This window comes from Cottoperca gobio, chromosome 9 (genome assembly GCF_900634415.1).
Source record: "Cottoperca gobio chromosome 9, fCotGob3.1, whole genome shotgun sequence".
Taxonomy (NCBI): domain Eukaryota; kingdom Metazoa; phylum Chordata; class Actinopteri; order Perciformes; family Bovichtidae; genus Cottoperca; species Cottoperca gobio.
In genome coordinates, this window is record NC_041363.1 from 21256736 (window position 1) to 21276740 (window position 20005).

Here is a 20005-nt window from a genome sequence, read left to right on the forward strand (position 1 = left end):
TCATGTGATCTCAAGAACACAAACAAACAAGCTTACAAACAAATGGTTTCTCTGAGACGCGTTGCCAGGTCACACAAGAGCACTTATTTGTTGTGTTTGCTACGAGGGATGAAAAGCAGCGATAATTACAGACGACTGCTTCCTCACTGAGGGCTGACATAAACAGCTTCCTTCCATCTTTATTATATGCTTCGAGCTCTGGGGACAGCAAAACAAGCTTAGTACATGAGCAATATTTCCACTATGATACAATTACAGAGAATGAGTCGATGATAGAAACATGCATGTACTGTATTATGCACAAAAAAGAAACTAATTTGTACAGGCACTAACACCACCAAAAACTGGAGGCTGCTCAGTGACGATTCAGAGAGCTTTCAAAGTTGACAGAAACGTCATATTATTAATGCACAACCTGCCACAAAATGTTTCCCCTCCACTCGGTCCTGGTAGCCATTACTGTTGTGGGACTCATTAATGTCAGTGTAGTAAGAACAGAGGCCAGTGCAAGGCCAAACCAGGCCAGATGTAGCGGGTTACAGATTTCTTTTCTGGTGGGGACACAGCTGGCTGCAACACAAGTCTGGTTCCCCTTTTCCCCAGCAGCATCCATTTCCACATCAAAACCACATCAGACTTCAGAGGATCACATGCTGCACATGTATTATCCAGGTTTCACAGATAGTCACAGATTCAGTGAGGCTCTTTTAATGAATACTGCTGAGGAGAAGCTTGGGGGGGGGGGGCAGTTAATGGACCACACCTCACCTCCCTGCTTCTCTGATCTCTCCTCTCCCATGAGTTCTTTTTATTAAAGTGCCCTCATGTAAGAGGGTCAATGAAAGTGCAAAAAATAAAAGCAATGGTGCCTCCCAAGTGATGAGAACAGATGCCTCTAACTAGTTCAATCCGCAGACAATGACTTCTCAATGGGATTTTACAATGCTTCTTTTCATGTTATGCTTTTGTCATAGGTTGCAGCCCCAGATAACCAGGCCATAAACCAAGACCTCATTCAATCCCAAAATAGCCTCCACCATTCTTCCTCTGCAAAAACCCTCCGATGCACCACCTCCTGAGTTTGCTACCACAGTTGCCACAGACCCACAGGACTCCCTGCCAAAGTTTCTAGGTAGCACCTATAAAATATGGCCCCATCTCATTCTAGCGCGGCCCCTATTATTTAACTCCGTAATGGAAAGAGTCTAATCTGCTGGAGCCAGTGGTGGGCTAAACGCACTGCCAAAAACCCCTCTGTTTGAAGTTGCTTGTCACAAAAATGGAAAGCATAAAAGGTTTTTTTTTGCCCACAAGCTGCACTCTGGGCCTAAATATAAATGCTATGTCTCGAGGAATTTTTGAAAAATCAATCAGCAAATAATATACCAAAGCAGATAAGACATCCAACTTTGTAAGATTTCCCGTAGTGGCCGGGATGATCTCTGACAGAGCACAGCACAGATGTACCAAGAGTAGTTTTGGCTCTGTGAGTAGACCCGGATGGAACGAGGAGGGAGCATTTCGAGTTTTACTTGGCAGACGTTCGGGGAGTGACTGATGGGCTGCAGACTCTGACAATGACGTAAAGGACATTCAGGGACTAGCTGAAAGCCTGGGGAAAAAAGCCGCTGGCAAAATGTCGACATCAGAGACCAGCCAGCCAACCTGACATGAGGGCGGACGAGATGTCACGTTCAATTACCTCCCTTTGGCAGCTCCTTACCGTTTTCTCAAGTCATAATCCGCATCTGCCAAAAAAGAGGCCATATTTCCAAACATGATTAAAAGCTTCTACACCTCTAACGCTATCCTTGTTTCTGGAGATTCTCACACGCAATCAAATGTCTCTCCCACAGGGTTAAACAAATAAAAGGGGAAATCTCCTGCATACTCAACACTTGCCACTGAACCTGCTCTAAAGCAACTCTGACAAGAGAGTAAACAAGACTTGTGCATCCAGGAGAAAACAGGGACTATAATTGAAGGAAGGTGAGAGGTAGCAGAGATAGAGAAGCCAAGATGGGCTGAGGCTGTTCAATTCAGAGCTTTCAAAGGTGCACAATTAGTGTGTCTGGGATCAATCCATCCAAAATAAAACCAAACTGCAAATTAGAGTGGAGCATTGAGACAGAGGGAAAGATTGTGAAAGACAGAGTGATGGCAGTTGAAGCAAAATTAAGCAGAAAAGAAAGACGAGAGGAAAACAGAGAGTGAGTCAGGGTGGGACAAAGACCGTTTTTATGATCCCGCAGATTGTTAACTCAGGCTCTAATTTTCTCCCTCTTGTGCGTAACACAAAGTGAGCGCTGGGTTTATTTCACATTTCCCCATGTTATAGACACGGCCGACAAAGACCAGGCTTGTAAAATTAACAGCAAACACAGAGTTAGTGTTTCCAACATCTGAGTTTGAAGGTAAAAAATGTAATTCCAAATGAGCTCTGTGGCAGAGCTGCATGCTGGGGCCTTTTACCAGCAAACAAATAACCGATGCAGGGCTTAAGGGAGAGAAAATATGTCTTGCTAATGCGTGTCTGTCTTCTGTAAAGAAAATAACAGAACCCCATATGGGTTCCTCATTGCATGCAGCCTTTGATAACCAGCGGATGTACGGCTTGTGATACAAGTCATGATGGCTCACTGTTGCTAATGGCCGTGCGTTCCTCGCATGGGGGTGTTTTAAGCTTGTTCTCTTCTTTTTTGTTTTGCCTTTAAATGGATGGTAAAATGATCCCTCAGTCAACTTGCACTGTCAGATGCCCCGATAAACATATGCAGTGACAAAACACGCATTAATCTTCCCTCCTACCCACATCACTCCAGTTCTTTTTTCTCTCCTTCTCCCCCCCTCATACTCATACTTCCCCCCCAGATGCACTTACAGAGAGAATGAAAGGGAGCAATTTTCATCAGTGGAGCAGCCGCAGTATTTTAAGATGGATCCGATGTGGAGGGAAAGGAGGACACACACACACACACACACACACACACACACACACTCACACACACACACGCTCGCGCACACACATAAACATGTACACAGGCTCCTTTGTTCCCTCGGTGGTAGGGCCAGTGTCATTGTGGTGATGCCATTCTCACCCACTCATCACTTTACAGTAGATATCGCCCACTGAGTTTGTTTGTGAGCTTATATGTGTGTGTGTGTGTGAGTGTGTGTGTGTGTGTGTTTGAGTACACATGTCTGTCAATTCCCTAACTCCTCTCCTCACAATTGGCCAGCCTCTCAAAGGCACTAATCAATTTGTGGTAACATAATGTAAGCTGTGCGGCCAGTATGACTGCGGCTGACCTCGTAGGACGATTTCCACGTTTCCCGCTGCTCCTATGATAACAGTTTGACTCATACACAGTGATGGACCTCATATTGATATGTATGCCCTTGGCCCTGTATGTTAGGCCACTATAAATTATAACATGAAAGCCAGATAGCACCTTAAAGAAAGGTGAACTATGAAAGAAAAAGGGTTGTTGCTGAACACACCTGTTTTCGATCGTCCTGTTTGTGCTCAGGTTAGCTGCTATCTGAGGAATGTAAATTATATGTGGTTTGAGCTGAAGCTCTGTCAGTGCCGTAGCCCCCCCACCCCACACCAACACACACACACACACACACACACACACACACACACACACACACACACACACACACATACACACATACAAACACACACACACACACACACACACACACACACACACACACACACACACACACCACCTCCTCTGTCTCTTCTTTCCTGAGGTCCTGTGTGAATATAGGGTGCGGGGAAGATGAGGTCTGACTTGGATAAATAAAGGCCTTGGGTGGAGGGGAGGGAGCAATGTGACCTGCCCTGCTAATGCAAACAACAAGAAACTGCTGCACCAGATCAAAAGCGCAGCTCTTTTTCCTGTTTATTCTTAACAGACATCATTATTAAAACAGAATGATGCCGGCGTGAATCATAACAACACTTGAGGCAAGAGAAGCTGAATCCATAGTGTAAAGCAGCAGAAGAGATTTAAAGGAGCTCAGTACTTTTGCAGATGGCAGTTTTGTGTTTGCTTTTGAGGATATGAATATTAACTGCCCGTATCCCATGTTCGTGTTCATAGTGGTGCAGGTGAAACTTTAAAATACTATCCAATGTTCTTCTTCTTCCCCTTTGCTGCTGTTTGGAGGAGAGTTTTAGATTTTGCTCTCCAGTTTTGATGAGTTATTTCCTGTTGTAGAGGTTTCCTGCCAACTGTGATTGTGGCATTTTATGTAGGGGAGAAGTTACAACCATTAAACAAAATGACGTTTTGCTTAAAGAATTAACCAAATGATTAATTATTCTTCTTGTGTTTTTTTTACGAAAGTAGAAAAAAGCAAAGACCTAAATTGTGCCTCACTCAATCTGTCAATCTGTCAATCTGTCAATCTGTCAGGATATTCTATTGAGTCTGACCACCATGGCCAAGTGTCACGTCGGCCCGGGAATCCTGGGCTTTAAAGGCAGCTTTGAAGTCCCTTTTCAGAAATGGAATAAAATGGTAACTAGAAACTGGGCTTAAGTTGATCAAATGTCAGAGTGTCATGAGAGCCATGTGCTGTGATTAAATGTAACTAAAGCAGTGGATGGTGGATTTCACTCAACCTTTAGGCAGTTCAGAGAAATGGATGTTTTGGAGGCAACATCGAAATAGTAATAGATGCATATCGAATGCTGTGGTTTAACTTCACTTTTACGTGTTGCTTGCAGTTGTGGAGGAACAGACCCAATGTGTGGAGCCCAAACTTGCAACCATCTTCCAATGAAACTCCAGCATGCTCGTTTGGAGAGAGTGGCAAACACATCAGAAAAAAGGCACCAGCGTGTTTGTTTTGTCTACTTTTATAAGCTAAAGGAGGCATTGGTCTGTTCCTTGGCTTGTTTAGATTTTTTTTACACTTTAAATCCATGTACGTTGTGGAGAAAATCTCCGTTGTGTGAAGACATTTTGCCTTAATCTCTTGCAAAACTTAATCACCTCATGCCTGTTGGCTTTAGAACAATCCGCAATCATTATCACTAAAGTGCACATCTCAATTTGTGGATTGTCCTAACATGTTTAAAACATTTCTTTTTTTAATTATCCTGTCTGACTGACCTGGTCAGAGCATGTATAATCCGCTGTATCAGATCACAAAAGGTTGTCAGATAAACCGCAGCAGAGTGCACTTCTAAGGACACAATAACAACAGCACAATAGGCTGCAGCAGAGGGGACCATAGCGCTCAACATTCAGACCCCTTTTAACCAGCCACGTCTCCAGTTCCTGATCTTGATTGTGAAAGTGATCCTTTTTCTCTGTGGTTTGTGCGGCTGTGGGAAGAGCAGCAGTACTGGGAACCAGATGGCTCTGGTAAAAGACAGGGGGCATCCCACTGGCCTCCCTGAGAACGAGATCCATTACGGAGGATCTATTGAGGGCTAGTAGATTCTGTTTCACGGCATTGGCCAAGTGTGACCACCCCTCATTTACCGTTGGTCGTGGGCTGGTGCCACGTAGGCTGCTGCAGACCCAGCCCTTTTTATGTTCACCTTGGGGAGCTGTATTCACCTTCGATGCAGGACAGACAACTAAATCAGGGCCTCTTGGTGACTTGGGTTTCACCCCTTGTGAGTTCAAGCCTTTTTCAAAGGGCCTCGCAATGCAAGGGGATATCACTGGCTTGGCAGCTAGAAGGACAATGGTCGTTTTTGAAAACAGTTGACTGAGATGTTCCTGTGAATTTGTAAAGTAGAGTCCATGGACTGTTTAAGCTCAGTTAACTATGATTGGGGGTATCACAGCTCCAGTTAATGGACGTTTATTTCCATGTTCTTTCATTCTTTCTTGCACATTTCCGTGTCACGGCTTCTTAGCACTGCTTAAACTGGCTTTGTTCCTTTGTTTGCTGTCCACTTAGCTATGTCTGCTCATTTCACTTGTCCAAATGTTTGCTCTGTCCACTTAGCCATGTCCACTTGCTTGGCCTTGTCAAATCAGTGCCGTCTGTGGGCGTTTCCTGCAAGGAGGAAAGGCGACAATTTGCCTCTTCGGCCACAAACTGCTGCAGCTGGACACAAACCAGACCCTGGGGCTCAGCAGCAAAATGACTCTCCATTTATTTAAAGTGGTTGCCATTACTCTACCGCAGTAGAGCGCAGACCTCAGTGGCCCTGGCCCAACCATAACGGTATAAAAAAAACTAGGTTCGTCGGACAGGTCATGTCTAACGCAGTAGCAATTCCATATCCTCCCGTTATGTTCATGGTTACGCTTCTCAAAACTCAGAATTGCATGTGACACCACAAAAATACATGGTTGCTTTAAAGCTCCTGTGGAGATTCTTGCAAAAACACTCAACCAATAGTTGGCGGGATGTTTGGAACATGTTAAATGTTTGAATCAAAGAAAGAATAACAGCTAATTTATCTTAATCATACTATGTCAAAAGATTTATTAATAGTAGTAATCAAAACAGAAATGCAAAGACAGGAAGCCAGAATGGTTTTGAGTTTGTACCAAAACAAATCAAACCAAAGTCTAATAGTTTTTTCCTGTTCTCTTTGAAATACAACAACACAGCAGTCAATGAAGCTGCACTTCTTTTATCAACACACCCAGAGCTGATAATGCTCTGTTTTGATTTCACGTCAGTATATAAATCCAGCTTTGAGGAAAAAAAGTTATATTTGTGAAATGTGTTCATGCACCAGCCACTTCCTGCCCCGGGCCCTTAAACCCTCCTTTAAAATCCCATTCTCTGTGAATTAAATTGAGTTTTGATAATGACAACAATTGTTTGTTTGAGAGTTAATAGAATTCATAGAAGAACATGAGGCTCTATGGTATTTCATTACTGTTCTCTCACTATTTGATTTACCCCCTCGCCCTGGAGTGTGTTCCAGCTGATGGGCTCTGACTGCGGCTGAGAGCACCAGCAAAGCTGAGAGAGAATGTCATTTGGCATTGACTGCAGTGGGTCTCCTCATGCATACGCAAATGTCAAGGTACACGAAGAGGCCAGGGAACACAGCTCATGCATAATAGTAATAAAATGTGCAAACGAGGGAAAGGGAACAGAGAGGTGAATCGGTTGAGAGAGGAAGAAAACTTAGAGTACAATCTAAATGGTTTGAGATGAAAAGAGTACATAGCTTTACAGAGCTCCATCCAAAACCAACATGTCATAGCTCATTCAGACATATACTCTGACTGGTCTTGACTGACCTTTGAGCAACAAAACCTCACAAACCACTATTCTGGCCACAAGTGTGCACTCTCCCACCTAAACATTGTTTATCTCTTTCAAGCCTGACAGTTGTGTACAGCCAGCAGCGGTTTGACAGTTTAATTCCATGTTGTCTCACCGGACCGCCTCTGTGGATCAGGGACCGGAGTGACACACTCAACCTCGCACCACTTTGTTTGGGGACGCCTGTTTCTCTCGCCGCCCTGTGCTTTACATGACTATCGCACCCGTCACGCCTCGTCACCTTTGAGGGGTGCTACCCATGCACCACCATCACCGTCATAGATCCTGAAGATGGAACTGGCCTGGCTGCTTTGCATGCTGAGTCGCCTGAGCAGGTGGTGATTTGCACAAGAGAAAAAAATGAAAGAGTTGCCCTTTAGCGGAAGTTCAAACAGTGAAATGGAGAGAGCGGGGCACGACACAGAGAGAAGTACTTTGATAAAACAAATGTAAGCCTTTGAACACGACAGGACGCGACTCACAGTGGCACAATAATAAGCATGATTGTGTTTATAATAACTAGGTCTATTTCTCCGTCTTACTGGTTGGTGGTTTTGTGGGCGGTCCAATCCCTTGGCATGGAAGAACAAGGGCGTTGCCCGCAACTTGACCTTCGCAGGGCACCACCCAGAGGTCAACGGGAAGTAAATGGGCAGCAGCTTGAAACAGAAGCACACATTTCCGAGCTAGAGCTTTTTTTCTCTTGCTCTGTTGCCCGTGAGCCAGATTCAACCTACCTTCGGCCAAGTAAATGAGGGAATTCTTCAAAACTTTGGCCTGTCTTCACAAGCCAAGACATGTTTGTGCCCTTGAGTGTTGGGATATGCAAAAAGGAAAATGCTCAGATTTATTTTCTTCCAGTCCAGACTTTTTAACTCTATGTCTGGTTCTCAATGAGTGCAACTGTCTCTGTGTCATCATCTATCACTGCTAGGGAGCTACTGTGAGCTGGTGTTACTGTCACTAGAGCACTAGTTTCTTTGTAATCTAAGTACAATAAAGTACCATGCAAATGTACAACAATTTTGGGTGATGCTTAAAGGAAGAGCCTCTGGCAAGCCTGTTATTTCTCCTCCACATGAACCTGGTAGTGTTTTTCTTCAGATGTTACTTGAATAGTTGTTCAGTCTTTCAAATGTCAGAAAAAAAAAGAATAATCAACATTGCTATTGCTTGTTTTATCTAATCACCTGGTCTGTTGTCGGTCACCTTGCAGTCCCGGTGTACGTTGAAGTCGATATGCATAGTTGGTGTTTGTTGTTTGGCTAAACTTAACCTCTTGGGGCATTCATTTAAGATTCATGAGGGCTCCATATGGGCTGGTGTGGAGCTGATTATGCATGAACACAACACAAAGCGGAGACAGACTGATTGGGTTAGCTGTGAAAACAAGCAGGACATACTGACTGAACCTGTGTGTAACCTACATGACCTTTAAAGGAGTATAACGTTTTACAGAGTGTATAAAACTTTTAGGGAAATTAGCCCATTTGTCAACTTACTCATGAGTCCAACGATTGATGAGAAAAAAGGCAGTAAAAGCAACCATGTGTCCCGGGTATATTGTTCTGTCCTGTGATTGATGCAGACACTTTTGCATGCCCTTGAGTGAAAGGCAAGGAACTCACTTTATCTCAAAAGTTAGAAAAAGTGAACAGCTACAAAACTAATGTTCCCTCTTACTCTCTTTTAAATGTATTGATATACAAGTCACAAAACGCTATGACATGTTTAACTGTCTAAGAGTATGACATTACCAAAGTGTGAGCCTTGCTAATAGTCACTCAACACAGTGTATAAACTCAACAATCTAATGCTGGCAAATACATTGTTGTTATGCACAAACAAGTAGAATATACAAATGGCAAAACAATCTTCCATCAGTATTAATTGATACATATTTGGCTAATGGGGGCAGTGGAATAAGCTGTAAACTAAACATTGACATATTATCACCTTATTAACATGCAATGCGTGGATGTATTATAGAACTGGATACCAAACCCCAAGATTGAGCTTATTCAGTCCAATGAGAATTGCTCACTGAATGTGCGCAGTCAGGCTATGTCAATGGCGACTACTTTCATGAATTCTTTGCTAGCGGACTTCTAAAATGTACTGGCAAAGTAGGTGCTTGGTGTTATAGGGTTATTGCACAGACCATATAAACTATCACATGTAGTATAATATAAGGTAAATGACTAAAACAACTCAAATAGAACAAGAATAAGGTAAAAGGGTAGAAAGAGCTGAGGTGAACTGCAAATAATTCTCAGTGACAAGCAACCCTTTCCATATTACATGAAATCATGTAATCCATTGTTAAGGTAGACTATTCATTAGTTAACTCTAAATCCAAGTCCTGAGCCTAAATTCAACATAAACTCGTAACCCAGGAAGTAGTCAGGACCAAAGTTAACCTACTTTGCTTAATGTCTTCATTCTAAAAGGCAAACACTCCTACTGGTTTCTACAACATAGTAACTTAGATGTGTTGCTCAGCACACACACGCACACGCAGATACACACATACACACACACACACACACACACACACACACACACACACACACACACACACACACACACACACACACACACGCAGACACACACAGTTCAGTACATAAGCTCACCAGGGGAGGAGAGGTTTCCATCTCCATCTCATCTCTGACCCGGAAAAGCGGGAGGGACCGCACGGCCCACATCTGAGAGCCAGACCCCATGCACACTCTTCCCATTTTGCCCTCTGACACTCCCAAAACTGAGCACAGAGGGTTTAGCCGCACACCGAAAGCCCTTATGTTAAACTCTTTAAGAATCTGCTGTCTCTCCTCCAAGCAACACTCAATCGCGATCACCTCTGCCAACACAAGCTCGTGTTTCCTCAGATCGTGGCTGAAGATGGTCTGTTATTATCATCCGAGGCAGACGATTCAGAGCATCTCTCTCACACACACACATGCACACACACTCACAAAGAACCCTCTGTCTCAGGGGTTAGAAAGGTTGTTGGAGGACAGTAATAAACTGCCCTGTATGGACTGCGTTTACAAGTTGAGAGTGGATTAAGTTGAGAAGGATATGGTGATTGACTGTGTGAGGAAGAGTTGTGGACTGGGCTAAGACAGACAGTGGTTGTGTGTGTGTGTGTGTGTGTGTGTGTGTGTGTGTGTGTGTGTGTGTGTGTGTGTGTGTGTGTGTGTGTGTGTGTGAGAGTGTGTGTGTGTGTGTGTGTGTCTGTCTGTCTGTCTGTGTGTGTGTGTGTGTGTCTGTCTGTCTGTCTGCGTGTGTGTGTGTGTGTGTGTGTGTGTGTCTGTCTGTCTGTCTGTCTGTCTGTGTATGTGTGTGTCTGTCTGTCTGTCTGTGTGTGTGTGTGTGTGAGTGTGTGTGTGTGTGTGTGTGTGTGTGTGTGTGTGTGTGTGTGTGTGTGTGTGTGAGTGTGTATAGGAGGAGCAGCATCAGATATTTGGATATGAGACCTCTTGGTTTGGCACTTGTTGTGGCCCCTTTAAAATCGAGAACAGGAACGTTGGAAGTTTATAGAGGCTCCAGATGGCAACAGCTGCCTCACATTTGAACTTCTCTCAAACACAGGCACATGTAGTGTTGAAATTATTAGCTGATTAATTGATTACTTGAGTGACAGAACATTTATCAGCATTTTTAATAGGCAAATTGTCAAATGTTTGTTGTTTTCAGCTTCATAAATGTAAGTGTTATATCACTTTACATTGAATGTCTTTGGGTTTTGGATGGTTGGTTGGAGAAAACAAGCAATTTGAAGATGTTACCTCGGGATCTGGCCAGCTGTGTTAACTATTTTCTACTATATTCTGACATTTTGTAGACCTATTAATTGACTTATTGTGAAATAAATAATCAATAGAATTGACTTTTTTAGAACCTCAGTTTTTAATCCGATACGGACAAGAAGTCCGTAAAGTGCTGAAAAAGTTGGTAATTTGAGAACATCCCCTTCTTAATTGACCTTGTGGTGGGATTGTTTTCTCAACTGGGGTTTTCAAGTTCAAGAATGAATTTTCAACATCGACAGATTTCAGAAATTGATTGTACAGACAAATGTAAGTTGCAGCCCCACACACGTAGGCAAGTACACATACAAAAATAAAAAATAACCCTGGACTTGCATACATGCGAATGTTGAAAAGCTTCTGGCACCATTTCCCCCAGCTGGTAGTATATACTGTACACGCACAAACACACACAGTCAATGCGCTCCGACTCGATGTTAGGCCAAACATCTGAAAATAACATAAACCATGTACTGTAGACTCAATCACACGTCAAGCTAGTGAACACAGACTGACTGTTGCCAGCATTAAATAATACAATCCAAACCTCTGTGTGAGGTACTGTTCAGGAGTTGGTGCAGTGTTTTAAACCACGCTCCTGCCACCCCGCCTCACCTACAGCAACGTCTAGTTCCGCCTGCGGCCCAGCGCTACAATTCTGACAAAGTCCAGACCAACATTATGCCCGGCTGGACAGAGATCAGACAGGGAGCAGGAAATAGAACGGGGTTGCCAGATAAAACAGAGGGTTGCCAGTTTATTCAGCAGCTTATATGCATGTCAGGCTACAAAGAAGAAATCACAACACATGCTGTCATTCACCCTCCCCCCCATCACTCTATTTGGTGCCTACAATGCTTGGAGGAAGAAATAAAAGTGCCAGTGTTGAATGAGAGTAAAAACCTTAAGAATCTCCAGTGTGGTCTGGAAAGAATCAAGCTGATTTACCTGCTGCAAGAAGGTTTTGATAAGATACCTCACTGCCTTTTCAAATGTTCCCACTGCGGCCTTACAAGTTAATTCATGCATGTCTAGTTAAGTAGAGTGAGACTTGGCAAAGACTGCAGATAAAAAGAAAGCCCATAAAGGCACATCTCGCCTCCTCCAATCATTCCAAGATTTAGTTTGTTTGAGCACAGCCTGATTTTAACCTGATGTTTTCTTCATCTGGCCTTATTTCTGACAGCTCTGTCTTCTGTGATCACATAATGAGAGCGCATTCCATATTGCCAAAATGTCACAGCCTGCCCTTTTCAAGCCTCAGCTCGACACAACCAAAGCCAACTGTTTTCCTTTAAAGGTAGTAGAAAGAAAGTCCAACGATGCACAGGTTGTAACTCCATTTGTTTCATGTTGCTGTTATTCATGACTGCAAAAGGTGAGATCTGACGGGTCAATTGTTGCTGACCTTTTGACCATGTGAACCTCTAAATCAAAGCAATGTCTCCTTTCAATCACTTTCCCTTTCAATTTCAATATTACTGCAGAACTAAATAGGTAAAACCATCCAAATTCTCACAGTCAAGAGGACTGGAGACAGATTGAAACATTTACTCCTACACTGTTAAAGCAATAGTTCAACATTTCAGGAAATGCTCATTCACTTTCTGGTGGAGAGGTTGATGAGAAGATTGATACCACTCTTATATCTCTCCAAGTTATACACGTTATACAACTATTTTACCTTAAAAGAACAGTTTGATGCTGCACTTGTAATTGTAATAAGGAGAATGGTGTCCCCATCAGTCCCACTCTGCACCAGGAACGTCTGTACTTGTAACTTTGGTGAATGGTTCATACAATCTCCCGGGAGAAGTGTGTAAGTCTTTGTGGCACTAAGTTGATTTTGGTGAAACTGGATCATATTTTAAGGAGAAAATTTCCCTCTGATGTCTTCCGGCTGCTCTGCCTCGACTCTCGTTGATTTACAGAGTTTCCTGATGGGCAGAAAGCTACTTGCTAAAGTAACGCTAACAGCTGCTAACAGTCGCTGCCATAAGATAGTTAGCTGTTAGATCAGCTAGCCATGCTGGGAGCTCAGAGCGTTGGTGTTTACACCGTTAGCACTGGATCTTTGGACCGCTGGGCGAAGGAGACTTTCAGGCGGGGGATGCTGGCAATGGAACCGAGTTAGAGGTGGAAGAGTAATATTAGCTGGCTTGCTAGGTCTTGTGTTGTAGCACTTGCTTGATGTTTAGCCGTATTACCAAAGTTGTTGATCCGCTGGTTTTTACATAAGTAATGTAATCATAACATGCACGTGTAAAGTTACAGCTGTCCATATTTTTATGACAGCTGTGTATATGCTGTAGGGGCACTAATTCTCAAAAATACCAAATTCTAGATTATGTTGCTTTAAATTTAAAGCTACAGCCAACAGCTGGTTAGCTTAGCTAAGCACAATAGCTAGAAACAATGGAAAACAGCTAGCCTGGCTGTTTTCAAAGGCAACAAAATCCACCTACAAGTCACTGCAAAGCTCGCTACTTCATATCACATTTGTTTCATATGTACAAAAACCAAAGTGTAAAAATATAAAATGTTAAAACAGTTTTTCAGGGGGTTTAGCCTATGCACCTTACTTGTTTTCAAAGTTGTTGGATTTAGACTTTTTGTACACATTAAAACAAATATATTATGTTAAATAGTGAAGTTTAGAAGGGCTGGTAGGCATGTTTTGTTACCTGTAGTAGAGCCAGTCTAGCTGTTTCCATTCGTTGTGCTAAGTAAGGTAAGATACCCAGCTGAAGGCTGTAGCTTCATATTCATAGGACAAATATGAGAGTGGTAAGATCTTCTCATCTAACTCAGCAAGAAAGCCAATAAGCTTTTTTCCCAAATTGTCAAACTATACTTTTAATCATCCCTCGATCCCAGGTGGAGAAGATAGATTGTAGATTATCCCTGCATGTGCTGACAGGAAAACAGCTTGCTCACCCTGCCACTGAATTTTGATTAAAAGCCACTTTAAAAGTGAGCCACCTTACTGTAATAGCAACACTACACAGTGAAAAAAGCTGCCTCAACCTCAACAAGATGATGCTTCACTTACATAAACAAAAGACATACATGTAGGTGCACTGTGGGACTCTCACCACTGGCCCCGATTGTCAACCTGCCTGTGAGGCTGGTCATGGATAACAGGAACATCAAATACAAAATAATTCCCCGCTGATTAACCAGCTTGAGCTTGTTCCCGACAACAACACCATCAACTACCTCATTACCGGCTTACAGAGCGACTCTATTACGTCTCATCTTGACAGCTCTGACAGGATTCTGCTTCCACTTGTGTGTACATTTGTGTGAAAGGCCTAAGCAGCTGCCAAGTGAGCAACGGCAGACAAAACAGCACGTGGGAGTCTGGATGAGTTTCTTTATAAAGCCTCTGAGTTCAGGTGGAAGAGAAATCATACATTAAATATAGGAGTCCGTGGTTAATGAATGCTCCCAGAGCCGCAAGTCTGCTGTATGGAAGAAGAACACATTCTCATATTAGAGATTGCATAAAGGCACTTTGCTGCTGCAGCTATAACCAGCACATGTCATCTCTAACCCTGAGCTTCATTTTCACTCATTTGCTCTTTGTGTGTGTGTGTGTGTGTGTGTGTGTATGTGTGTGTGTGTGTGTGTGTGTGTGTGTATGCATCTCTACGTGTGTGCATATCACTCAGCACATTATTATCCCTCAGCGCAAAAAGAAAACAAACATTCTGCTCGATGCAATGCTGCAGTCTACCAAGACAGTGAAAGCACTCCAGTGTAATTGTTTTAGACGCTAGTCACAAAAGTAACAGCGGCTGGCTTTCTGCAGAGCACTAATAAGCTGCTGCATGACCCAGCTTTAGCAGTAAAAGGTAATTCCCACTGTGTTAATGAATTAATATTTGCGCATACCCAGATTGTACTTCTTAATAACATCCCAGACTATCTCGGGAGTCTTCTGATAGATTTGACATTCATACATTTTATTGGGACGATGTTAAACCACAAGAATAACGTGGGACATAATTTAACTAGTCCAACCAATCCAGGAGTTATTCCGTAGCTTGTTTAGTGTGTCCACTTTCCCTCAACCTGCCTTGTATATTTCCCTTGAGGTTCCTACATTTACCAGAATGCCTTTCACCAATCTCCAGAGCATGAACATTTTGCATCAACCATAAAGTTGATCTCCTCTGATTGGATTTTTCCTGTTAAACATGAGCACAGAACTGTACGTCTGGAAAGAAGCCTTTATTCTTCGATTCTGAAGGCCTGATACTAAAAATCTAATGTTTCCACTTACATTTAATATGAGCAGCGTTCTGCTTTTATACTCCTATAGTAGCTCCAGACATTTAGCAAATAATCTGTGATCGTAAGAAAAACAGATGCAGTGTCTCTACTATAAGGGCAAAAGGGTTTTAGGTTTTTTTCATTTAATTGTTTTCACATTCAGTTTGACCTGCACAGTTCAAACATATTAGAGAAAAACAGAGCAAAGAGAGCATCAAACAGTCTTTGCATTTACAACAAGAGGCTGACTGTAGAGGCATGAAATTATTGTTTTACTGTACAGTAAATATGGCACAGCTGACTTAAACTAAACATAAACTTGGCCTTTTATTCTCCTCAGTGTTATGAGGGGGAATACCATTGCTTTAAATACTTTGTTAATACATAGGTACACATGGGAGTACTTACGCACTAGCCCAGATGGTGGACCCTCTAATTTGAAATCCAAGGGTATAATTAAGAGACAAAAAAATTAAAAAGGAAAGCATGAGGATTTGCTGCTTCGACATGAAACGCGGCACAAATTACAGCAAAGGAGAAGCTCGGTTTGTGTGGTCATCGCTATTAGAATGGGGGTCCGGCTGTAACTTTGAAGTTCTGCAGATAGAAGAAACCCTATGCCTGCGTATTAATCTGAATTTGATGGTGAATTAAATGGATGTTATCAGATGACTGAGTTGAGGGTGGGGGCTGATGTGTCTGTGGTTCAATAAAGATACAATAACCAGTAATGCAGTATAGACCACAGTAATATTAAAAACACAATGAAGATGTTCTGCCATAACTGTTAAAAATGACCAATCCAAAAGACAACAATGTGTTAGATGAGTTAAAACAGCTGATGCAGAACAGGTAAACACATCAGGACTCGAGGCGCAGGATGTGCTGGAGAGTCGAGTGCGTAACAGCTGCTGGTTTGGGTTACAAGCACGTCGTCTCCCTGATTAAATCGAAACGTAGCTTTTAGAAAAACATAACATCGGTTCCAGATGATTTCTAAGCCCTTTCCATTTTCACATGGACCCCTGTTTGGTCGGATTGTGTCGCCGGGACTCCACAGGTCTGTGGAAAGCTTTGGATACAAGTGTTTACCCTGTAGGTGTGGAGGTAACACTGAAACTATAGTCTGTCTCACTCTCTTGTCTTCAAACTATCACATAACAACAAAACAATGTCGCCTTGTCGCTTAAACCTCCCGCTGTAAACACCCCAAGTAAAGACAGCATGCAGTTTGGGAAACAGTATCGTAGTGGGATTTGGACCAAGGCGATGAACTATGAATGAAGTTACTGCGAGATGTTTGACACCTAATAAGAAAATATCACAATAACAATAAAAATCAACGCAATTCTCGGGTGTGTGTTGAACAATTGCTGATAGGATAACTGCTTGTCCGGAGCGTAAAACAGCAACTTTGGAGACGCTACCGACAACTCAGAAATGTATCGGAATACATCCTCAGCAAAAGGCGAGGAGAAAAGTTTCACTTACCGGTGTCAAAAATGCTAAAAGCCGCAGAAGAAACAACCCCAGCGAGAAGAAGAGCAGAGGTGGCTGTCCAGGAATCCATCGTATGATTAAAGAGTGTGAACTGGCTCTCAGGTGAAGTGCTGCCAGACGGACGGATGCGCAGACCAGCGGGCTGACGGACTGACTGACTGTCCGGGTCTGTGCAGGAGTCGCTCTTTGGCCGGCGTTAAAAGTCCCTGAACTTCAAGGCAGGTCCTACAGCTACTACTATACTGACACCACAAGGACTGGAACAGATAGTAGAAAGCAGGGATCCTATTTCCAACCCATGTGACAGGAAATAGGGGCAATACATTCAACCTGCAGCGCTGGGGAAGCAGCAGAAAGAAAAGAGGAGGAGGGAGAGAGGGTGGCGGTGCTGGAGTTGGAGGGTGGACTCAGTGGTGCAATGAACAGCAGGTTAGTACTAAACTATAAACTGATTTCCCCTCTTTAAAGAATGCATTTAAAGCATATTCCCACAGTAACATAATAATACGTAAGTAAGTTTAAAAAAAACAAAAACACGCAGGAACATCATTCCATAACTATTCCAGATGGTAATAACTAACTTTACGCACCATATGGTCATTATGCATTTACTATTGGTTCCCTATAGTAATATTATAGGAATAGCAGTTATGCCACAGGAGATCAGAACTACCATGAAGTATGACAGTTCACCGTAAACATGCCATACACGCACAATAAGTCCCTTCTGGAATATTATGGGAGTATTGTCTTTTTTTTATGTTGGTCTACATCTAATTGGGGTCCATTACGTTTGGAAACCCCTGGGCTATGACATTCTCAATACTAAACTGCACACAAAGGGAAGTGAACATACTTCAGCAATACATCATTTTAATAGCTACGTTATGGAATAGGGGGAATGTGAGTGAGGATTTGCACATGATCCTGTTAGAGCAGTGGTCACATTAGGTAGACATGTGGCTTAATGCAATGGAGTTTAAGAAGACATTTAGGAGTTGGAGTCGTGATCAAAGAAACGTGTGATAAAAAAAAATTCTTTATTTATTTGCCAACATTTATCAAATAGACTTGAGTCCCTGGGCACAATTTTGGGGATGAAAGACTTCTTTCTTAATGTGAGTATCATGTCAGCAGTTACTTTTTTATTCTATTTTATAATCCACAGAAATGGTTGACCTGTTTTTGTTCTAAATTAGTTTTAATAAACAAACAAGCAGATTATATTTATTATTTAGGTATTCATTTTAAAACTGATGATATGTCGGCATAAATGTTCTTCCTAAGGGAAACTCGACAGACAAGAAGAATAGAAATAATACTAATCGTACTCCTTGAATGACTTTCCCTTTACATGTTTCCACTGAAGCTTTTCTTATCTGACTCACTGGATATAAACAAGTGTACTGCGTGTGTACTGCGTGTGTGTGTGTGTGTGTGTGTGTGTGTGTGTGTGTGTGTGTGTGTGTGTGTGTGTGTGTGTGTGTGTGTGTGTGTATGTGTGTGCAAACCCACTGACAGTGCATTCACCTCTTTGCCATTTCAGACTGGCATCTTGAGTGTGAAACAGCACCCTCGTGTGTTTCACTGCAACCATCATGCAGCACTGTGAAAAAGTGTCCAAGCCAAATGCAGTCAGCCTACAAATAGAAAAAGATCCAGTATGAGCTCACCACTCTTGAAGAAAAAAGGACCAACATTTATTTTGCCAAAATCGACAAGAGTTGAGATGAGGTGCACTGGGAAAGTAATTTAGCATGACGTGTGCCCTTTTGAGAAATGTAACTGTGTGGCCTAGAGATACTGGCTGGTAAAAACTCCACTTATATTACACTGAAAGACTGAGATTGTTTTAGAGAAAGAGATTTATTATAATTTAACCATACTGACAGTTTACTATGGCTATTACTGACATGTCTAACCTTTTCTAAAACTGCATGACAGCTGGTTTTCAGTAGGGGTTGGAATGTATGCATTAAATATTCAATAAGTGGAAATAACTAAGTATAGTTACTCAAGCATTGTAATTACTTTCCTGGAATATTTTCTTCTACTTTATAAATGTTACATACAAAACATATTATATTTTTATCTTATCAGTATATAAAGTAGATTGAATGAGCGCAACGGCGATAAGCATCAACATTAATATGCTGTTATGCAGTGCATTAGTATAACACTCATAGGGGCCATACTGTAACAGAGACGTCTGCCTTCTCTCGACTTATCGTACTCAAAGCGCCGGAAAAATTAATTTGAAAAACTCAACAGCAATGTCTCCTTCCAGAAATCATGACCCGGTTATTCAAGATAAGCCACATAATTTATTGTGAGCAGTTTCAGAGCTCACCTGAGCTAGCTAACGTTACAGCTCGGCCGAGGAGGACGACATTAATGTTTTCATGTTGCCTCTCGTCCATGAGTAGATGCACACTTCCTTCTGCGTAGAAAGAAGTAGAAAGAAAATAGTTCCTACATAAAACAGCTCACAACAGAGTCTGTGGATTATCTTGATTAACCAGGTCATGATATCTGGAAAAAGACATGCTGATAAAATGTTGGCGCTTTGCGCACCACAAGCCGAGTGCCATTTATTTCCGTTACATTTGAGAGAAGGTAGATAATTTCTACGGCCGATATGTCCACCACTCGGCAAACTCACACCAAAACAATCCGGAATGATAAATAGCACTACAGGTAAGAGGGAATATATATATATATTTGATTTTGGTGTGAACTGTCCCTTTAAGTAAGATTTTAAAGGCAGAACTACTTTTTTTTACTTTGATGTAATACTGATTTTAACTTGAGCAAAGGACCCAATTACTTCTTCGCTATCATTATTTAGTATGTGACATGTTATGTGCTCACAAAAGCAGTCTTAGTGCCCTCAGACTGAATATTAACTGCTGTGTCCATAAGAAAAGGAACCTGAATTGGAGTCCTGTCATTACCTCCCATCTTCCCTGCTATCAGTCAGTGATGCTGTGCAGTTGAGGTAGCAAGGCTTCCTTTGTCTTCTTTGTCTCCCTGTGTGTGTGTGTGTGTGTGTGTGTGTGTGTGTGTGTGTGTGTGTGTGTCTGTGTGTGTCTGTGTGTGTGTGTGTGTGTGTGTGTGTGTGTGTGATCACATGTTGGGCTTGTCTGTAC

At 42.3% G+C, this 20005-nt stretch overlaps 1 protein-coding gene across 2 annotated transcripts in view; it reads right to left on the minus strand.

Moving 5' to 3' along the window:
* The window catches only part of kremen1 (kringle containing transmembrane protein 1), a 57105-nt gene extending 40001 nt beyond the window's left edge, over positions 1-17104 (minus strand). For both annotated transcript variants that reach the window (XM_029439989.1, XM_029439988.1), the window contains exon 1: positions 16848-17104. In XM_029439989.1, coding sequence (XP_029295849.1) covers positions 16848-16926 — 79 coding nt within the window. In that variant the 5' untranslated portion in view covers positions 16927-17104. The remainder of the gene's footprint in view (positions 1-16847) is intronic.
* Between the last annotated feature and the right edge of the window lie 2901 nt (positions 17105-20005).